At 27.9% G+C, this 22,066-nt stretch overlaps 1 protein-coding gene across 1 annotated transcript in view; it reads left to right on the top strand.

Annotated features, from left to right (window-relative positions):
• Positions 1–22,066, top strand: part of LOC100211251 (uncharacterized) — an 88,071-nt gene that overhangs the window by 29,839 nt on the left and 36,166 nt on the right. Inside the window, exons 4-6 of the mRNA XM_065799167.1 lie at positions 396–488; positions 11,171–11,266; positions 11,694–11,805. Of these exons, the coding sequence (XP_065655239.1) occupies positions 396–488; positions 11,171–11,266; positions 11,694–11,805 (301 nt within the window). The remainder of the gene's footprint in view (positions 1–395; positions 489–11,170; positions 11,267–11,693; positions 11,806–22,066) is intronic.

The raw sequence follows: 22,066 nt of genomic DNA, 5'->3' as shown, positions 1-22,066 counted from the left end.
AACCATATATTATAATGCATGACCTTCATCCTTCAAAAAAAACCCTTGTGAGCTTTTTTTCCACTATTTAATATAGATCAAAATTATGTCGAAAAAAAAAAGTTTTCTTAGGTATTACATGAAATCATTACTCTAAAATGTTTAAAGTTTACATTTTGATAATATATCTTTTCAATTTCAACTAATGTGATTTAAAACATCAGGAAATAAAATTAAAATACCATTAATTGAGGTTATGGTTGGAAGAAACTTGTAAACCTTAGATACTTTGTCTGCTTTAACCTTAATGATGTCATCACTGAAACTCCATCAGATGGTTATAATATTTGATTGGCAATTTTTTTTTTTTTTTAAAGTTTTTTTTTCTTTCTAATTTCACAATATTTATTATTTAGACTTTGTCAAAGATTCATGCATGCATACATGTAAATGATGGAAATTGTTCTATCCAAGACAATCAAAGTCAAAATAAAACATATATTGGAAAGGTATTTACAATAAATATTATATTAAAATGGTATTTACAGTTTAAAATATATTAGAAATAGGTATTTACAATAAATATTGCATTGAAAAGGTATTTACAGTTTAACATATATTAGAAAGGTATTTACAGTAAAAAAAATATTAGAATGGTACTTACAATAAAACATTTATTGAAAATATATTTGCAAGCCTATGAATTTAGTTTCATATATAAGACTGTCAATTCAAAAGAAAAGTTTTATCTTAAAACTAAATTTTATATTAGTAATAAATATTAAAAAAAACAAATCCTTCTTTGATCTCTTTTTATTGGTTGAATAAGAAAAAGCTTGTTTATTTTTTTAAATAAAAAAAGTTATGTTATTAAAACAATTAAATAATGTATATAAAGTGTTTGATTCAAATTTATTTTTGCAAGATGCACATGTGAACAATGAACATGTGCATTTTGCAAAAATAAAAAATGAATTTGTTTGCACATGTGACAACACATTGAACAATGTTCAATGTGTTGTCACATGTGCAAACAAATCACGTCAAAAAAACCAATCATCAAACACACTTGATATTTAATTAAACTTCTCCAGTTTTTTTATTAAAATTTTTTAATAAAAAAAACTGAAGAGTAATATATATTATATATATATATATATATATATATATATATATATATATATATATATATATATATATATACATGTCAGAGGTTATTCTAGACCGTTTTCGACTGCGTCGACTGTATTTGGGCGCGGCCCAAATAAAAAATTGAGGACCTTTTTTTTTAACATTTTTTACGGCAACTATTGTTATTTTTACAAAAAAATGTCGATGTTGGGCAATACTTCTGCTAAATTTCTTCAGGACTATATATATATATATATATATATATATATATATATATATATATATATATATATATATATATATATATATATATATATATATATATATATATATATATACATAAATATATATATATATATATACATAAATATATATATATATATATATATATATATATATATATATATATATATATATATATATATATATATATATATATATATATATATATATATATATATTAGGGTACGTCATTTAAAACAAAAATGAGTAAAGAAACTTCTAGCATCAATATTATAGTGCCAATATATAAAGTAAATAAAAATTAAAAAAAAAAAAAAATTTGAGAAAAATTTATTTTACCTATCAGGGAACTCGTTTTTTTAGATATTAGATCGTAAAAATTCACAAATTTAAAAAAGTCATATCTCAGTAAGTTTAGTTCAATTTTGATCTTCTTTGTGTCTAACAAATGATAAATAAATGGTAACATGATGGCGTTGAAAAATTGAGATTATATCAGGGCTGATGATGCAAAAGGATCAGGGGGTCATGTCCCCCCCCCCCTCACTTTTTAAATAAAAGATTTTTTTTAATAAAGGTTTTGAAGTTTTTAGATATGGAGGACCTTTTTTTAGTAGTTGATGATTGTGTTCACCCAACCGTGTTGTTGGCCCTGTTTATTTAAAAATGCTAAGTTCTGAAAAGTTATAGGTTATTTTTAAATAGTTATTTCTATGTTTATTGCATTGTACAGAAGGGTAATTCCATGTAAAAGAGGGACGGTCATTTCAATCGCCCCTTGGATTTTCTTTAAATTTTAACCAGTGAATGTAACCTATTAATAAAACATGAAAAAATGCAAAATTTGAGTTCCCAAATCCAAATGGTTCAAAAGTTATGATGTTTTGAAATTCAGCCTAAAACGTTCCTTTTTTTACGAAGTCCGCCACTATGGATTTTGTAGTAGTACTTTTAATTGAATAATTTAAGATCTAGTGGAAGAATGTGGCTAAAAATTGGTACCTGACCATTTTTGAGGGTGCTGAATTCAAAAATGTAGATAAAATAGTGAAATTTAAATTTTTTGATAGTTATTTTTTTATTCTAAAATGGGTAGTCAAACTTTTTGTTCTGTTACCATGGATTGCGCTTTCATTAATTCCTGGAGTTGCCCAAGTCTTGTGGATTCGATTGTTTATTAAATGAACTAGGTGATCCTAGGCTATCTTTATAAAAAAGATATTTAGATTTTATAGCGATACTTTTTGTGTGAATAATTTAAGTTCTAGTAGAGAAATATGACTGAAAATTTGTTTCTGACCATTTTTAAAGGTGTTGAATACAAAGATAAAGATAAATTAACCCAATTCCTAATATTTCAGAATAATTTTTGAATTTTAAAATGTCAAAAGTCCTTTCTTTTTTCTTGTAACCATAATTTGCATTTCACTTATTTCTGGAGTTGCCTTACTCTCATTTCTGAAAGAAAATAAATAATTATATTGCTTTGCATAACTTGCATATTTATGATCAATATTTTCAAAAGTATAGATGGAAATATAATTTACTATACAAAACATTGAAAAATTAATTTCTTTTTTTATTCTAATAATGAGGTATTATTTCAAAATATTGGTTGCATGCTAAAATTTTAGGTTGCATGCTCAAATGAAAAAATAAGAAACTAAAATGCAAACTTTTTTGAAAAATATTAAAAACCTGCTTTATTGAAAAAAGCTCAAAAATAAAAATGAAAAGGAATAACCAAATATTACTAAAATTAAAGTTTATATCATTTAAATAATGAAATTAAAATATTATTCAACTTTCACTGTAAAGATAAAACTTTCAAATAGAGTTTCATCTTCTTTTGAGATTTGGTACTGACGCCCAGAAGATGTTGAGAAATGACATTCATTCTTGGCACCCAGCAATTGTCATATCGCATTGGCCAGTAGTATGACCGACTTGGATAGTGTGGATACATAAACTTTACCATAAAATCATCATTCTCTTTATCAACTTCAGAAACCATACCAAGCCAGTAAAAATAGTCGTATTTGCAAAATAGGTATTGTGACATCATAACATTATCAATTTTAATAATTTTATATTTTTGAGGAAGTCAAATGTTGAGCAAAATCATCATCATCAGACACCTTTTTCATTTTTATAATTGAATGAGAAGATGGTATAAATTGATGGAAACTTCTTATCCCAGGAATAGTGGTTGCTATTAAAAGTCTATCAGTTAGTTTGTTTCTTACTAGCTCCATTTCTTCAGCAGTGACGTACACAAACATAATCCTACTGATTGACCTTTGAAAGTATTCAAACATTGCTTGAGAAGACAGTATATGACCTGTGGTTGGACTCTGCAAGCTAGCCGTCACAATAAGCCTTTTAACAGTGCCACCTATTCCATCGCATGGAAATTTGCCATGGCTTGTTTCAAAGAAATTCCAGATGCAATGAACAGAAAAATCCTGAACATGGTGATAAAAATTGTAAAAATGTTTGCAGTTTTAATACTGCCCTGCACAGCCATCAGAAAAATAATGAATTTTGTAATTGTGGGACAAAGATGAGTTTTTATATGATTAATGGTTTTATGCATAACTTCATTGATAAATCCAACATCATGATTCAAATCATCTGAAATTACACAAAAAAAGATATTTCCAATTTCACTTTCTTGTAGTAGATGACAACTAGATGAAGAGAACATTGACTCTTGCTCCAATAGTAACTCTGTATCTCGTCTTGTACTACAAAAGTGTAATTCTCTGCAAAATCTGCCTGTACAATAGCCTCATCAATACTAATTGTTTCTTTTAGATGCTTTAGATAGCTAGATTGATTTTGCTATAAATAAATTAGAAGTAATATTATCAGGTTTTTCACACAGGAGCTCTATAAATTCATTAAATGGAAGTTTTATTGTTAATAGTATCTGTTGTTGTCCACGTTTGAAATCAACTGACTGTTCATTTTCAACACTGTCATATTGCTCTTTTAGATCATCATTTTGTATGAGATACTGCTGGAATTACTTTTGGGCAGCTTGTATGCCAGGACAACTATTGCATCGGTGAATCATGCAAACTTTAGATTTTCTGCTGCATACAATCTTTTCAATGATTTCATGGTAAGATATTTCAAGGCCTATAGCACTCAGCGTTAATTTAACATTTTGGTGTATTGTACACACACAAACAGAATGTGTACCATTTTGGACCAGTAAGGATACACCATTAGGCAGAAAACTACAAAATTTAGAAAATCCAATTTTATGGCCTGGATACTTTGTCTTGCCATATAGAGCTCTTTTAAGTTACACAAAATCAATTTTTTTGACATGTATTTCTTTTCCTCAACACTTACAGTCTTTTTTACCTGGCATTTGCCTTGAATACTCATTGTCACTGTAAAAAAGCTTTACAAGTTCTATAACATCTTTACTGATTCAATGCCGTTCAACCACATCATGGTATGCTATGATGCCTTTTTGGTTGCATAAAAACTTTGCATTTTGAATTTTGTGTTTGGAAACTGAAAACTCTTTTGCTGCTTTTCTGATAGACCAAGATTTTGGGGTAATGTCAAAATTTGAAGTTGCTGCCTTCTGTTAGAAACCTTAAGTTTTTCTTTCATGCATTCTTCAAGGAAGTCTAGATCGCTAGCTTTGGTTTGAATTTCCTTTAGAACTTTATTTTTTGGTGCAACTAGATCAGATTCGGTTAAATCCAGAGTAGTTGCAAGCTTTTTAATAACTGCTCTTTCAGCTTTATCTTTCTCTTTCCAAGTGAAGGCTTGTTAGAGGTTTTTGGGTAAATGAACTTTTAGAGGAGACACTTTAAGTTCACATAAAGTACTGTTGAGCAATGATCTTGTTGATTCCAGTATAATTTCTTTTTCCATATTATCTTCAGTTAATTTTATTTCCAACTCGTTCTCTTCTGATTATTCACTTGATGCTAATTTATGTCTGCATTGTGGACAAAGTTTTTCACCTGGAACTATGAGTTTGCCTTTACTGCATAGGTACTTCGCTGTATTCAAATTGATTTCACAAAGACTACCTAAAAAAAGGGAAGAACTCTTTTAATATGTATAAAAATTTTAATAAAACCTTAAAAAGTTAAAAGTTGTATGGTATTTAATAGTGCACTTTCAGAAGTCAGCTAAAAGGCTAAATATAGCTAAAATAGAATTTGGCTGCCAATAATTTTGTAACTCACAACATTTTCACAAAACTAAAAGTTATAATTGCTCTAAATACCTTTTATAACTTTGTTATGAGTATTAAATGGATTGCAGCACCGTGTTAATTTAGTTATATAATGCTTCAAATAAACATGTTTATGATGGAGACAAGTTGTTGGTTTGACATTTATTATAGAGAGCCCAGTCCTCCACATTAATATTTCTTATTCATATTCAGGAATGTCTTCAAAAGGTTCAATTTTAGCAACAATGTATATGTCGTGAGATGACATTCACTTTCTAGGTTGATTCCAATGGAGCACTGTATGCTGTTAGCCATGACTAAGAAACTGAATTACCTAACAAGATTTAGTAATTATTTAATCTAAAATTGAAATAATTTTTTTTTTATTGAAATTTGTTCTTGTTAACTGTTGTTTTAAAACTATATTTAGACGACATAACTGACGTCCCAAAACTATATTTATACATCACAGCAGGCATTGCAAAACTATATTTTTCATGATAATTCACTTCACAAAACTTTATTTATATATCAAAACCAACCTTAATAAACTGTTTTTACATGCCACAATTGAACCCATAAGAGTTAGGCAATTTGTGAAAATGTTACCCCGTTTTATGGTTAAGTAATATTATACTATTTTAAAATTCGAAAAATATTCTAAAATATTAGGAATTGGGTTGATTTCTCTTCATCTTTGTATTCAACATCTTTAAAAATGGCCAGGTACTGATTTTCAATTATATTTCTCTATTAGAACTTAAATTATTCATACAAAAAGTATTGCTAAAAAATCTATAATAGAGAATAGCAGCCAAATAAAGAAATTTTTTGTCTAAATTTCAAAATGACATATCTTTATTATGCTCTAAGAAACCAAAACCATCTTTTTTATAAAGATAGCCTAGGATCACCTAGTTTATTTGAAAAAAAATTGAATCCACAAGACTTGGGCAACTCCAGGATTTAATGAAAGCGCAATCCATGGTAACAAAACAAAAAGTTTGACTACCCATTTTAAAATAAAAAAATAACTATCAAAAAATTTAAATTTCACTATTTTATCTACATTTTTGAATTCAGCACCCTCAAAAATGGTCATGTACCAATTTTTAGCCACATTCCTCCACTAGATCTTAAATTATTCAATCAAAAGTACTACTGTAAAGTTCATAATGGCAGAAGTGGAAAAAAATAGGGGGTTTTAGGCTTCAAAATGTTATAACTTTTGAACCGTTTGGATTTGGGAGCTTAAAATTTACATTTTTTTTGTTATATTGATAGGTACCACTAGTTCAAATTTAAAAGAATTCTGAGAGGGTGACTGAAAAATTTTAATTTTTTGTTCCACTTTTACATGGAATTACCCAGAAGTGTACATTATTGTCTACGTTTATTACATTAGTAAAAAAGTGTACTTTGCGTACAATGTACATAAAGCACACTTCTGTACTAATGCACTCTTCTGTATGTACTCTGGAAAGAATAAATACATTTCATCCTGAAACATTTTTGTATTTAAACATATGTTTTAATTTATTCATACTAGCAATCAATAAAACTGGAAATAAATTACTTCTGTAAGTGCATTTATGTACCTCATACATTTATGTACCTCATACATTTATGTACCTCATACATTTATGTACCTCATATATTTATGTACCTCATACATTTATGTACCTCATACATTTATGTACCTCATACAAGAATACGCAGAACAAAAGTACTTTACTTCCGGTTTGGTTGATTTCCAGTTTTGTTAATTGCTAGTATTTAATATTAACAGGAAGAATGAGTGCTCCTAAAATTACTAGATTCAATTTGTATAAAAAAGAATCAATGTTTTCACTGTATTTGGGTGGAAGTAATGATCTTAATCCTTCAGAAGTGCCTACTATTAGAGATATCCTGAGAAAGGGTCTTTTAATACAATAATGTTTGCTCATTGAAAAAGATTAGCAAGTTTTTTTAATTTGAAAAAGATTGACAAAAAAAAGTCATTGACAAGTACGTAATGAAAAGTCACATTTAAAGATTGCAGAAATATTTTTTATTTTTACTTGTATTCACTCAGCCAAACCTTTTATTTTTAAGGAGGCTGATTATTGTAAGAGAACTTAGTGTGCAATTAGCAGACCTGGTTCTTCAACAGTAGACAAGATTGAATGCTCTTTTTAAGTTTCCTGTGGTAATAAACAAGATATCTTTGGTAAAGAAAATAGAATTAGCCTGGAATAAGTTTAGTGATATTTCTAGAGGAAAAACAACCCAAAAAATTGTTTCTACCTGGAAAATCAAATTAGATCAATTGCTTGACATTACAACTTGTAAATGTGAAATCACTTTATGTAATGAAAAGTGCTCAAAATTAAATAGTTGTATAGATTTTGCACATATTTAGTGTACCTGTCCAAGGGAAAAAAAGATTCCAAAAATTGAACATATTTGGTTACAAGCTGATAAAGAAAAAACTGGGTCACTATCAAAATATCAAATGAATTGTAAAGATACTAAGGAAACAGCTAGACAGGTTTCTTTAGAAAAGAGGAAGCTGAAAAGAAAGTCAAGTCTAGAAAAAAGTTAAAAAAAAGAGAAAAGGAAGAAACTTCAAAGAATAAAGATCTTGTTGAGTCTTTCATAAGTGATGATAATTCAAAAAGAATAGAAATAGAAGATGAACCTACTTCAACTGATAACTGGAAACTAAATTTTAAGTCTGTTAGTAATGCTGCTGAAGCTTCTTTGAGATTTGGTATTTCACCAGCTGCAACATCAGCAATAGTTTCAGCTTTTCTTCAAGACCTTAATCTGGGTAACTTTTTAACACCGGAAATGTCCTATTTGGCTGTAGATCCTAAGAATGTTGTTAGAGCTAAGAAAGCAGTAATGACTAAAGCAAAGACATCTGAAGAAATGAAGATTCAAGTACAACCTATCAAAGGTATATTTGCTGATGGCAGAAAAGATTTTACCAGAGTTTTAAAGCACAACCCTATAATCAAAGGGTTATGAAAGAAGAACACATTACCGTTATTTCTGAACCTGACAGTCAATATATTACACATTTTACACCCATTAAGGCAATACCTCCCAATAAGCTTGCTAAACAAGCAGCTATTGGACTATTTAATTGGATGGTTCTTCGGAGAGTACATAAATCTCTAGAAGTAATAGGAGGAGAGAAAGTGTTTCTGGTCTATTTTAATTTTATGCAAAATTGCAATGAGCTTCTTTTGCGGCACATTATTGTCACTCTGGATGGACCCACCAATTCAAATGTTGGCTTCATTTGACCAATTGGAAAAGCTCTTTCAACAGTTTGGACTCCGTACATAAAAAATGGAGCTTATTTTGCTCATTCTGAATCTTTGATACTTTCCCTTATAGCAAGCCCAGATAAGGAATCTAGGAGGTTTGTCATTAAAACCATCAAAGAGATACGGAAAGGTTTGGAGTATGGAGACACTTGCTTCAGGCCAAGGAAGAAGGTCCAACTCAATCTGGGAGCATTATCCATACAAGAGCTGATCCACTGGGACAAAGAAGATAAGTTAGAATCTATGTTTACTTGTCAAGTACCTACAAAAGATCTTGAGGATCTCTTAGAGACACCTTATGAAGCACCTTACTTTCCCCTACACACATAGTCTTGTGAAAGACCGGTAAAAAAGGTGACAAATGCATCTGCATCTGTTTGTGGATTTAAGAGTAGAGATGGATTTGTCAGGGCCAGGATGGCTCATAGACTATTATGGCCTATTCTAATAATGCTGCACTCTAAAAAAAGTTTATGAAAATTTTTTTTAAAAGACACTTGAATTTGATTATTTTTACTGTAAATATATGTTTTAATATGAATATGTAACTTTGCCAAACAAATAGTTAATCTTAATACCATTTTTTTTTTCTTTTTAATATCTGTTTAGAAACAATTAACATAAAAATCGAACTAAAATTTTTTTTTTTAAGTTCCCTGGTTAGGTAGAAATTTTTTTTTTCTTGAATTTTTATATTATTACTTAATATTACTTGAAATTTCTAAAAAATAAAAAAAAAGTCTGGAGACAGCCCCCCAGGCGCCCAGCCATCGTTGACCCTAGTTTAATCATGGTTTTTTGACGCCAATCATTTCCCCAGTTTTTTTCATGTGTTATACACAAATAATGTTAAAATTGAACTGAAATTCACTGCGATATAAATTTTTTTAATTTGGAAATTTTACAATCAGATATACAAAATTTAATGTTTTTACGATGACAAAAAAAACCATTTCCCCAATAGGTAAAAAAATTTTTTTTTAATTTTTTCTTCAATTTTTATTTATTATATATATATTGGCACTATAATACTGATGCTAGAAGTTTCTTTGATCATTTTGTTTTAAGTGGCGTACCCTAATATATATATATATATATATATATATATATATATATTTATATATGCATATATATATATATATATATATATATATATATATGCATATATAAATATATATATGTATAATTTATTACTTATATATTACGTATTTTATATACAATATGCATAATAAATTATATATATTATATATACAATAATTTACGAAACAAAAGATCAAAAAGTTTTTATCAGATTGCTCAATAAATAATAAGAAAGACTTTTTTCATCATAAAGATTATTTATTGACCAATCTCATGTTTGAAAAAGAAAAACATTTTTGTGTCTTTTTTTTTGACTGTTATACATTTTATAACATAGTTACTATAATTATGTTATAAAAGGGATAAATATTTATCTTGAGAGACAATTTTTGTTTCCTCCTAATTATTCGTAGGCATAACGTCACAACGGCTTTTTTCTTTAAACAACAATTCAATCACAATATAGAAATAAAGCCAAGATTATTATATTGAATTTTAAAAACATGTTAATAAGTGGACTTTGCAATTGTTCAAAGAACTTTAGTTTTCTGGAAATTTGTTATAATAAGATCTGTGTAACTGTATACTATCTTTATTTAAATAATATTTATACTTGAAAGTACATTTTTTTTAATTTAAAAATTAGAAGCAAACTAAAAATTCTGTAAGATTTTTACACCATAGCATTTTTACATTGTTTTGTGTTAAAAATTTTTAAATTGTGGTAGTTTTAAAAGTTAATTTTTCAAAAAAACAGTAAAAATATAAAAACCAAATAAAAAACTTATGGTGAAAATATGTGTGCAAGTTTCATAAATAAAAGAAGTTTTAAAGAACCAAACTTTAATGTTTATTTTTATTTGTAATTAAACCTGTCATTTCGAAAAGGACATAAGTCCAAAACTTTTAGCAGTTAGTTTATAAGTTTGAATTAAAAATTTCTGTATGATTTATGTTTTTTTTATAAAAAAAAAAAAGTACATAAGTTATATACGTCCTTTATTTATCTACTTCTAAGTTTAATTTCTTTAGCAACCTAGACATTATTTTAATAAAAGTCATATTTTTGTTGATTTTGAAAAGTTTTAGTAAATGGACTTGTGCCCTTTTCAAAATGACAGGTTCAATTGTGTTTTCTTTTCCTCCTTATTTTTTAAACATTATTTTCATCTCAAAATCTTGCATAAATTTATAGTTGTATATTTAGCGTGCGCTTTATCCATGGCAATTGTATCAGTTGTTTGGTAAAGAAAATATCATAACTTTTGGAGATCTTAGTTGCAAAGTTATAATCTCAAGCGAGGTTTGTATTGATAATAAGTCAGCCCTTTAAATTCAAATTTCATGATTTAATTTAGTTTAGTTTTTTTACGCTCTGCACACCTCTAATTACCTTTATACATCTTTTTAGTCAATAAGCATTTTTTATATTTGCCTATATTTATCTTTTTAATCATAATAGCTTTTGTATTAGACTCTATGTGGTTATACATATTTCATATCAGGCATAATAATTTTCAATTAAAAAATATCAATTTTTTTTTTTCAAAATTTTTAAATATTCTTTTTCTTTTCTTTTTTTTTTCTTTGTAGTTGGTAGTGCTAGAAAATATTTGTCCACAGTGTTTTTCAATGCACTAACATAAGTGTGTTGACTGTGTGTTCCAATTCCCTAAGTGTGCTTTCCAAGTTTCAACTTTTTATTACTATAATATTTTTTTTTATCTTAGACTATATGTGACGATACTGAATCATTAACAGCTTCAGAACCAGACTCTGTTTCAATGATACCAGATGATGATATATCTTTGGATGCAATTTTTGATAGTACATTTGATGATGGTAAATCTGCAGTTTTTCATTTATATATGATTTAAAAACATTCTAATATGTAATGATATCTTGACTTATTTTTTATTTATTTATATTTATTTATGTTTATTATTTTTATTTTTGTTTGTTTTCCATATTTGCTTATAGTTTTTGAATTAAGCTTATTAACCAGTCTTTTGCTATTTATTTAATGAAAAACTTTAATATTTTAATTAATAAGATGTTATTATGGATTATCACAGTGTAAGTAATTATTAAATTACTATTTTAAAAAGTTTTAATTTTATTTAAATTTTATTTTAAAAAGTGTAATTGAGCTCTTAAAATTTCATAATAAATCATTGCTGTCCTATTAAAAGAATTTTATAAAAGTCACTAGTAGTTAGAGTTGTTTCAAGGAGAACTCTAAAAAAATAAATATTTTTTTATAAGTTAAAATATGTACTTTTTGGTCTTTTTTATTCTTTAGAGAAACTTTTTCAGAATTATTCTACATGCAAAAAAGTTTTTTAAATTTCATTATTTTACTTTATTACAGATAAAATACTGTTAGTTATTCTTATCTCTGTGTATAAAGTAATTAAAAATATTTAAAAAAAAATTTGGTCCTAAAATTCATTGGTAATAGTAGGGGAAAGGTAGGATGGTTGATCCCTGTTTTGGCTGTTGTAGATTTTTACCGGCCATTTTAATTTTTTTCTTGGTTTCTTTACACAGTTTAATAATGTGGTTAATCTCCTTCTATAGGCTGTTCATGTAAAAACTCTTTCATGCAAAACAAGTAAACTAGATCAGTTTTTTTAGCCCACTTGCAGGGATCAAATGCCCCTATTTATATGGGGATAGTTGATCCCCACGAGTGGGATACTTAATCCCCCATAAATAAAGTATCCCACCCATGAAAATAACATAAGTAATTAAATCAAACAATGATTCAAACTGGACTACCTACTTTATTGAACAAAAAAATGAAATGTAGAAATAAATTGACCCCAAAAAATTGTTTTTTCATAAAATGTTAGCATCTAATTTATGTTTAAATTTTATAATGCCAGTAGTCCTGGTTGTTCCGCTGGTGGATGGCTGTGGCAGCTTATGTATGTCAGCCCGGTCCACTTCCCTGACATCCTCTACTGTTGGAAAAGTGAAACAGTTTTCCGCTAGTGCCATCCTTCTTAAGAATTTAATTTTCTGAGTTTTTTGTTTAAGACGCAAAACTTTTTCCATGTAAAACTTGACCATTTTCTTGGTAGCAAACTTGACTAAAAGGTTGTTGTCAGGCTTAGGATCTGCATCAACTTTAGTTGATGGCATGAAAGGAAATCAAAGCCACAGCTAATATCCGGATGACCGGAAATATAATCCTCTTTATTAGTTAAATTGAAAAGTTTTCTGTTTCTAAGTTTTTGAAGCTTTTTTTCTCTTTTTTTATTTGCAGTTTTTTTAGTCATCTTTGCACAAGCAAGTTTTTCACTGCTTTGGAATAGGACATGATATCTTGTGGAGAAAAGTGTTTCACAGATATTATATCCAATGTTTGAGTGGAAGGTTTCATGGTACCAAACAACATTGGTTCCATAGAAACTGATACTAGCACTATGTTGTTTCATTGCTGCCATGAGGTGCATGGCTTAGAAACTGAGTTTTTTCTAGGAAATATCATAAAAGGAGGCATGTGACCAGCAGCAGAATTTATACAAGCACACACTGTAATCAGTTCGTCTTGTTCTGCAGATGTAATTTTGCCTACCTGCTTCAACCCTCTCACAGCAATAATTTTAGCAGGGTTGTGTACTGTAGTAAGGCTAGTTTCATCAATATTCCATATATGTTCGAGAAACTTAAAACGAAACTTGTACCATGTATAAACATTTTTTAATTTAGTAAAAAAAATGTATATGTTCCATATATGTTCAGGAAACTTGAAGCGAAACTTGTACCATGTATAAACATTTTTTAATTTAGTAAAAAATTCACCAACTGTGTGACGATTGAAAGCTGTGCTTCATGCCAAGCTTCTGGTGTTCTCAATGCCAGTTTAGGGTTTCTATCAAAAAAACCTCTGTACCAGTTGCGGCCAACTTGCTTAGTTTTATTCTATGCGGGGGGATATGGTGTCTTGTTTGTTGCAGCATAAGAGTTTGCCAATTTGCGCAGTTGCACCACAGTTAGACTGTAATATATCGTAGACATGTCTTCCAAAAAGATACCAAGTTCTTTTTCCTGATCAGTTGAAAAAACTTGCTGCACCCTGGGAGAGATGTTATGTTTTTTCTGCATAACCTCTTTAATGTCATGACATTGATTTCAAACTGCCTAGAGGACACTTTGTAGCTTCCACCATTTTTTACAGCTTTTACAGCTTCTTTAATTTTTTTCGCATCGGATGGAACTCTCTTCATTGCTCCAATTTTAACTTATGGGCATCTGAAAGAATAAATATGAATAAAATTAATACATTAAAAACGATTTTTTGAAAAACACCAAGTCACTTTGTGTTTCTCCAAAAAAAATCTTTACGAAATAGAAAATAAAAGAAGACTCTACTTTAAATAAATAAACTTTTTTTAAAGATAACTAAATTTTTTAAAAAAGGCCATTTTAAAAACTTTTAATTTAAAACAAACTTTTTCAAAATTCTTTATTTAATTGAGAAGCTTTGTTTTTACCTTTGCTGTTTCAAATGCTGCAAGTAAATTTTTTTTAATCAGTTTAAATTAATTTTTATTATTTATTTTATTTTTTCTTTATTGCCTTTTAAATTTTCAAAAATTATTTCAATCGTTTTTATGATGGTTTTAATGTTATAGTTATGATATTAGAAACCAGTACTTTTTTATTATGAAATTAAAATGCCAATCATTGTTTAAAGTCTTAAGTTTAGTTCAGCTAATTTTTCAGCTCTTTTTTTGAAATTTTGAAATTTTTAAACTTTTTCATAATATATAATACATAATATTTATCATATTTAAATAATATCTTTTAATATTCTGGTATGGTGTGGTTTAAATAGCTAAAGTTACTGTTTCAATTTGCAAGTTCAATTTGCAGTTCCAATTTAAAGTTTAGGTTGCAGTTATAGTGTGCAAGTAATGTATTTAATATTATTACGACATTTAGTAATTGTTTTTACTTAAAACGATTCTTAGAAAAGTAAAAGTAAAAACACTAATATTACAATATTTAAACCACTTTTATAAAACACTAATATTACAATATTTAAACCACTTTTATAAAACACTAATATTACAATATTTAAACCACTATTATAAAACACTAATATTACAATATTTAAACCACTTTGATAAAACACTAATTTTATAATATTTAAACCACTTTTATAAAACACTAATATTACAATATTTAAACCACTTTTATAAAACACTAATATTACAATATTTAAACCACTTTTATAAAACACTAATATTACAATATTTAAACCACTTTTATAAAACACTAATATTACAATATTTAAACCACTTTTATAAAACACTAATATTACATTATTTAAACCACTTTTATAAAACACTAATGTTACATTGTTTAAACCACTTTTATAAAACACTAATATTACAATATTTAAACCACTTTTATAAAACACTAATATTACAATATTTAAACCACTATTATAAAACACTAATATTACAATATTTAAACCACTTTGATAAAACACTAATTTTACAATATTTAAACCACTTTTATAAAACACTAATATTACAATATTTAAACCACTTTTATAAAACACTAATATTACAATATTTAAACCACTTTTATAAAACACTAATATTACAATATTTAAACCACTTTTATAAAACACTAATATTACAATATTTAAACCACTATTATAAAACACTAATATTACAATATTTAAACCACTATTATAAAACACTAATATTACAATATTTAAACCACTTTGATAAAACACTAATTTAACAATATTTAAACCACTTTTATAAAACACTAATATTACAATATTTAAACCACTTTTATAAAACACTAATATTACAATATTTAAACCACTTTTATAAAACACTAATATTACAATATTTAAACCACTTTTATAAAACACTAATATTACAATATTTAAACCACTTTTATAAAAATCTTTTTAATACCCCATTTATACTGGTAATAAAGCACATTTTATTTTTAAAGTGTATTAAATTGTTATAGTAAAAAGTTATTAAAAAAAAAAAAAAAAATACTGCGAAGTTGTTTTGTCAATGTAAAAAGTTTGTTTTAATATAAAACAACTTTGCTACATTGTTTTCTTGCTGTTTTATACAGTTTATAACATTAACAATAACATAAAATGCGTTTAAAATAACATGAGCTAAATAAATGAAATTATTCTAATTAATATATTTATTGAAACATGATTGTCATAAAACTTTAAACTTTATACTTTTGCAAAAACAATTGTTATCTGTAGATCAAAGGAGTAAGATCAAATTTAAAAAACTAAAGTAAACTCCTAAAAATACTAAACTAATTTAGCTACCACATTCTTTCTTAGTTATTGCATCTTCATCTTGCATACTATTAAAAATTTAAGTATAATTAATTTTTTTCATCATTAGGATTATTAAGTTAATGTTTTCATTCAATTTTTTGCTCAAATTGTTTTGCAATAAGAAAAGTGAGAGAAAAATAACTGGTTAAATAAATCGACTTATATTTCCATGAGTTAAAGTATATGCTTAAGTTTCTTTTCTTTTTTTTTTTCTTGAAAAAAAAAAATATTTTGAAAAGATAATATAATTAATTTTTTTAAATTTAACATTTTTTATAATTTAGTTTTTTTTTCACTCATTTATTGTTTGCAATGTTTGCAAAATGCTTCTAATTTTTAAACTATTTTCAAGAAATAAAAAATACAAATAGCTATTATCGCAAATACAAATTTGCATTTACAACAAAATATTTAGCTATTAAATATGTTTTTGACTTAAATAAAACTTTTTTCCTCACTTGCACTGTTTTCTAAATCTAATATTTTTACTGTAGCTAGATCTATACTTGATTTTTAGGAATGATCCTTGCTATGCCACAGGATATTAAAAATCCCCCAGCAATTTCCATTCAGTTTATAATTATTGTAAGCTAGCATTAAAATTTGCTAAATTATTTTAAATTTTTCAAGTTATTTAAATTAGAGAATTTTAGAAGACTAAAATTCACTTGTTCAAATATATTTCTAAAATGAATTCCAAAAAACAACTTGCATATTTATAAAAAATTTTTAATCTTGATACTGCTATAAATAAAATATAAACAAAATAGTATTGTCTTTTTCATATTCTATTCTAAATTTGTTGTTGAAATAATTTTTAGTTAAATGCTTTTTGTGTTAACAACATATAAGATATAAATAGAAACATTTCTATTGCCAACTTTCGCAAGTAAATGTCTTTGAGCATATTAACTATATTTAATAGTTTAGTAACTTATCTGGAGTAACTTTACTGGTTGTTTTGAAATAGTTTATATGTAAATTTACTTTCTTGTTTGTTTTGATTGTATTGAAATAGTTTATATGTAAATTTACGTTTTTATCCATAAAGTAAATTAAACTAAATTTAACTTTAATATAGAAGTAGGACTTAATTTAAAGTAATTAAAAATCAAAAGCACTTTATTTTGAATAAAAATCTCTGCACAAGAAAGCAAATGATCATACTACTTATGTACTTTATGAATGCCCCCTAATAAAAACTTCAGATAAAAACATTTTATATTTTTTAGAATGACCGAAAAAAGATCCTAAATCAGAAGGGGGGGGGTGAATACACTTAATTTTATCTTAAAGAAATTTTCGGTAATGCCTGAAGTTAAAAATAAATTGACCTCTTTATGTAAACTTAGAAAGCATTCTTTTACCATTTTAAAACATTAAAACAAAAAATTGCTTTTTATACTAACAAAAATAGATTATTACACACAAAGTTAACATGGGGTTTTTATAAATTTTGTTTTTTATATCTGGTAAAGTAAATACTAAGTAATTATAAAATCAAGAAAAAACAAATACATTATTAACCCTTTAATGACGAGTGACCAAACAGCGGTGCATAAAATCAGTTCCTAAATGACATGTGATAAACCTGGCAGTCCATCAATAATTTTAAATTTTCCTGAATATTTTTAGGGGTATAGGGAAAAATTTTAAATATATATCTGAAATAGAAATAATTTCTAAAGCTGATTTTTCAAACCGTTTGTTATTTGCATTTATAGATCAATTGAAAATTAATTTCGAAAAATGGTTAAAAAGAGAACAAGTTGATATAAAAGAGATCCTTGATATTTTGTTTGATAGTAGTGATGGAGATAGCAATATTGATATTGATCTTAGTGATTCTAGCGATTTTTAAAGAATTTTAGATTATGTAAATGAAGAACTGCTACCTTTGTCTGAGGATTTACCAGTTCAAAATTTAGTCTTACCTTTACATTCCATCACAAATACCCCTAAAAATCAAAATTTCTGCAATGATATTTCCGCATTTGAGAAGAAAGCAAATGAAAGGAGACTGACGAAGAAATTTATGAGGAATCATCTAGTGATATGAGTATAGAATCTGATTGTGAAAAGGAATATTATGAAACTTAACAACTTATGGTGTTTCACTCTTAACTCTTATGTGAAAAGGAATGTTATGAAACTTAACTCTTATGATGTTTCACAGCCCCAGAAATGTGTGAGAACTAGGTGGAAGTAGATATACAAGTGGTTTACATTCATTTGATCATGTTGCCCTAGAGAGGTGCTTGTCACCTACAACCTAACTAAGGTCAAATTAGGGTTAGGTTTCCCTGTGTTTGTGGTGGTTGATCACATCAACTGATCATTGGTCGTGTATTTTTTGATTAAACTGACTTACAATTAGAATGGGATGACTTACAATTAGATGGGACTTACAATTAAAATGTTAATGCTGATAATGAGAAAAAAATCTAATGACACTTCTTAATTCTTTTCCACTGAAGGTCTAAATGTTAGAATAGGAGGAGACAGTACTCTTGACTTTTTTGAAGCTTAGCTGATGCTATTTTAAAATATATTCTTGCTGAAAGATACTGCAAAAAATTTTTTGAACAATCACCCAGAAAAGGCCAATAATTTTTACCTGAAGCAGTCTTCTCCGTTCAGCCAGTGCTTTCGCGCTCAAGTCTTTTTGCGCTCACACGCCCACAAAAACTTGGGCGAGCGCATAAAAAAGTGCTTGCCAAAAAATTTAAAAGCCTTTTGTTTTAAATTGCAACAAAAATTTTTTTTGTTCATTTGTTAAACTTTTATGAAAACTGCTTTTTTTACTAGTTTTTTTAATTATTTTATCTGGTATTTGTTCAAAGCATTCTTTTATCTAGTATCTGTTCAAAGCATTCTTCTCGCTATTTTTATTTTTATTTAAGTAGCAGAAAAAAATAAATTTTTTAAATCGCTAAGGCTAACTTAAAAAAGACCAACCTGCCAGCGCTCTTTTGTGCACTGGCATTAAATTTTAAATGGAGAAGACTGCTGAAGAAATGGAAAGCTGTTACAGTAGTTTAAATGAAAACCTTTTTTGGTCTAATTATATTAATTAGTATCATACATAAACCAAATTTGAATATGTATTGTACCACCTAAGATCTTTATTGGACACCAATCTTTTGGAAAACCATGTCTTGAGACCGTTTCAAGGTTGTTCTCATATTTCCTCATTTTTAATAACAATTATGATTTTAGTTATAAACTTAATGATTCTAATAGAGATTGATTGCGTAAGGTCAGATGGTTCCTCAACATGGTTAGAGAGCGCTGTCAAAGTCCAGTCCCGAACAACACTCAAGTGTTGATGAATCCCTTGTTCTTTTTAAGAACAGATTGTATTTTCATCAAAATATAAAGGCAAAGAGAGCATGATTTGGTGTTACATTTGGTTTCCTAGTGTACTGGGTACTAGAATGTATAATGATGACAAAAATTTTACAATGCCTTTAAGCCAACATATACCAATAGAGCTGATGGGGCCATTTCTAAATAATTTTCATATAGTTCACTGATAATTACTACATAAGTCCTTCTCTTGCCAGCCTCCTCTTGTCCAAGAAGAATTATATTTGTAGAACCATTCATGCAAATCGAAAAGAGATTAAATAAGCAACTTACAAAAGGCTGTTTTTTACAAAACTGCTGTTTTTTACAAAACTCGCAGCGAAGATAATAAAATGTTAGCCTGCAAATGTTGTGCAACCAAAGACAAATCAGGTTACAAAGTGAAAATTGTTTACATGCTACACTAGACAACAGATTTTAACTTTTTTTGTATAACAACAAAAATTATATATATCTGGTGCAGTTTTTCATGCTAAGTTCAAATATCATACCGAAATTGCTGTGTAAGCTCTAGTTTTTATGCAATATATTGATACAATTTATCATGTTTATGCATATATTATACATGGATTTAAAAGAAAACATTTAGTCATTTCACACTAAACACTCTAGGGTGTTGATATGCTCATTTGTACACAGCTTCTGGACATTCTTTTGCTTCTGTCTGACAGTAATCTGCCATCATTGAGGTGCTCTATCAACCCTGGTACCGCTTTTTTATCTCAGCCATCTCCTGATAAATGTGTTCACCATGTTTTGCGCTCACATCCGCACAGCTGGAAGGGAAGAAGTCCAGATGACTGTAGAAAGTGTAGCTTCAATGACATATTGCAGCACAGTGTCTGATATGAGTCCAACAGGCTCTCAACAATTTCCTTATAATTATGAGCTCTGTGGTTCCCCAAGAGCCATAGATCTCATAAGATAAAACCATAATAAGACCCAAGTTTTATATGTAGATACATTCTTGACACCAAGTTCTGAGGATTGTCTCTTAGACCATTTCTGTATGATGTAATGATCCGCCCAAGTTTGACTACCCTACTCTCAGAGAAAGCAACAGAACTTTATTTAACTAAGCTGCAATCCTAGAATAAGTGCTACAACTTTTAAGTCACCACATATCTGCCACTGATGTTCTTCCTACTTGATCTTGACTAGGGCTAGCTTCATATTGTCATATGTTTCCTTCAATCCAGCTGCATGAGTAAAGGGAACTGATGGTAGAGTGTTTCCATTGTGTAGAAGTACAACCTTGAGACTTGTGCTTTATGAGTCTATAAACAGTCTCCATTCTTCATTAGCATACTGAATCTTTAGTTCATCCATCAAATCAGCCACATTATGACAATAGACAACTTGTTCTGCTAATGAAAAATAGAGTTCAAACTGACTGTGATTGCTGTGAAGTACACTTATTCTAACACCATCTTGAAGTAGATTCCGATGTTCTGGATCCTAATAGCTCAGCCTTGCTCTTAGTCCTAAATCCTGAACCAGATTATTAAGTTCATTTTAAGAGATTTGATGAGGATCTTTATCAATTGCAGTAGGTAGAAATCTCACATCTTCTGAAGTTGATGGTTCTGAAGTTTTCTTCATTGGCATCATTATCATTACTGAACTTAACAATATGTTGGTTGGTGGGTCTGGTACAAAAAGACCTTCACCATGGAGCACTAGTCTCAAGGCACTTGAAATATTTGGATATTGTATTGATTGTGTCCTCTTCTTTGTGATGTCATGATGATCTATGGAGGGTACTATGCAAAAGTAACAGTTAGTAACATGGTCAGTTGATTCCCTCCAAATCATAGGTACTGCAAATGGCATGGCTCATCTTTTGCCATGTTACCAGTTAAAAAGCACTGCCCTACAAGAAGTACAACAAATCTGAGGAGCCATGGTTGTTCTTGATCTCTTAACTTACAACCAAAGTACAAATGGTAAGCTTTCTTGATCACTGGTGTGAAAGTATGTTTCTGTTAAACCAACTTTGCTACAAATATAACATAATGAATATGGGTTATTGACACACTTTCTTGGGATGTTTGATTAAAATTAATGAAATAATGTCACTATTTTTTATAATAAAATCTAAAACAAAAAGATAAAACAGTTAAAGTGCATGAAAAACATATGAAACAAAGAACACGACACTTGGCAGACACTTTTATTCAATGTTGTTGCCAGGCAAGGCAAGTAATAATGATAGGCATCGCAAATGATGTCGTGTTTGTTATGCAAAGGGGAAACTGACTGCTAAAGGATATTCCTTGAAAACTATTTTTGTTTGTAATTTCCATCACAACCCGGGTTACATCCTCATGAATCTTTTAAAATTTACCATACTGTTTTGGGCTTTTCCTAAAAAGGTATTATGTATGT

Source organism: Hydra vulgaris, chromosome 06, assembly GCF_038396675.1.
Source record: "Hydra vulgaris chromosome 06, alternate assembly HydraT2T_AEP".
Lineage (NCBI taxonomy): Eukaryota > Metazoa > Cnidaria > Hydrozoa > Anthoathecata > Hydridae > Hydra > Hydra vulgaris.
The sequence above is the reverse complement of the archived record's forward strand: the minus strand, read 5'-3'. Positions and strand labels throughout refer to the sequence as shown.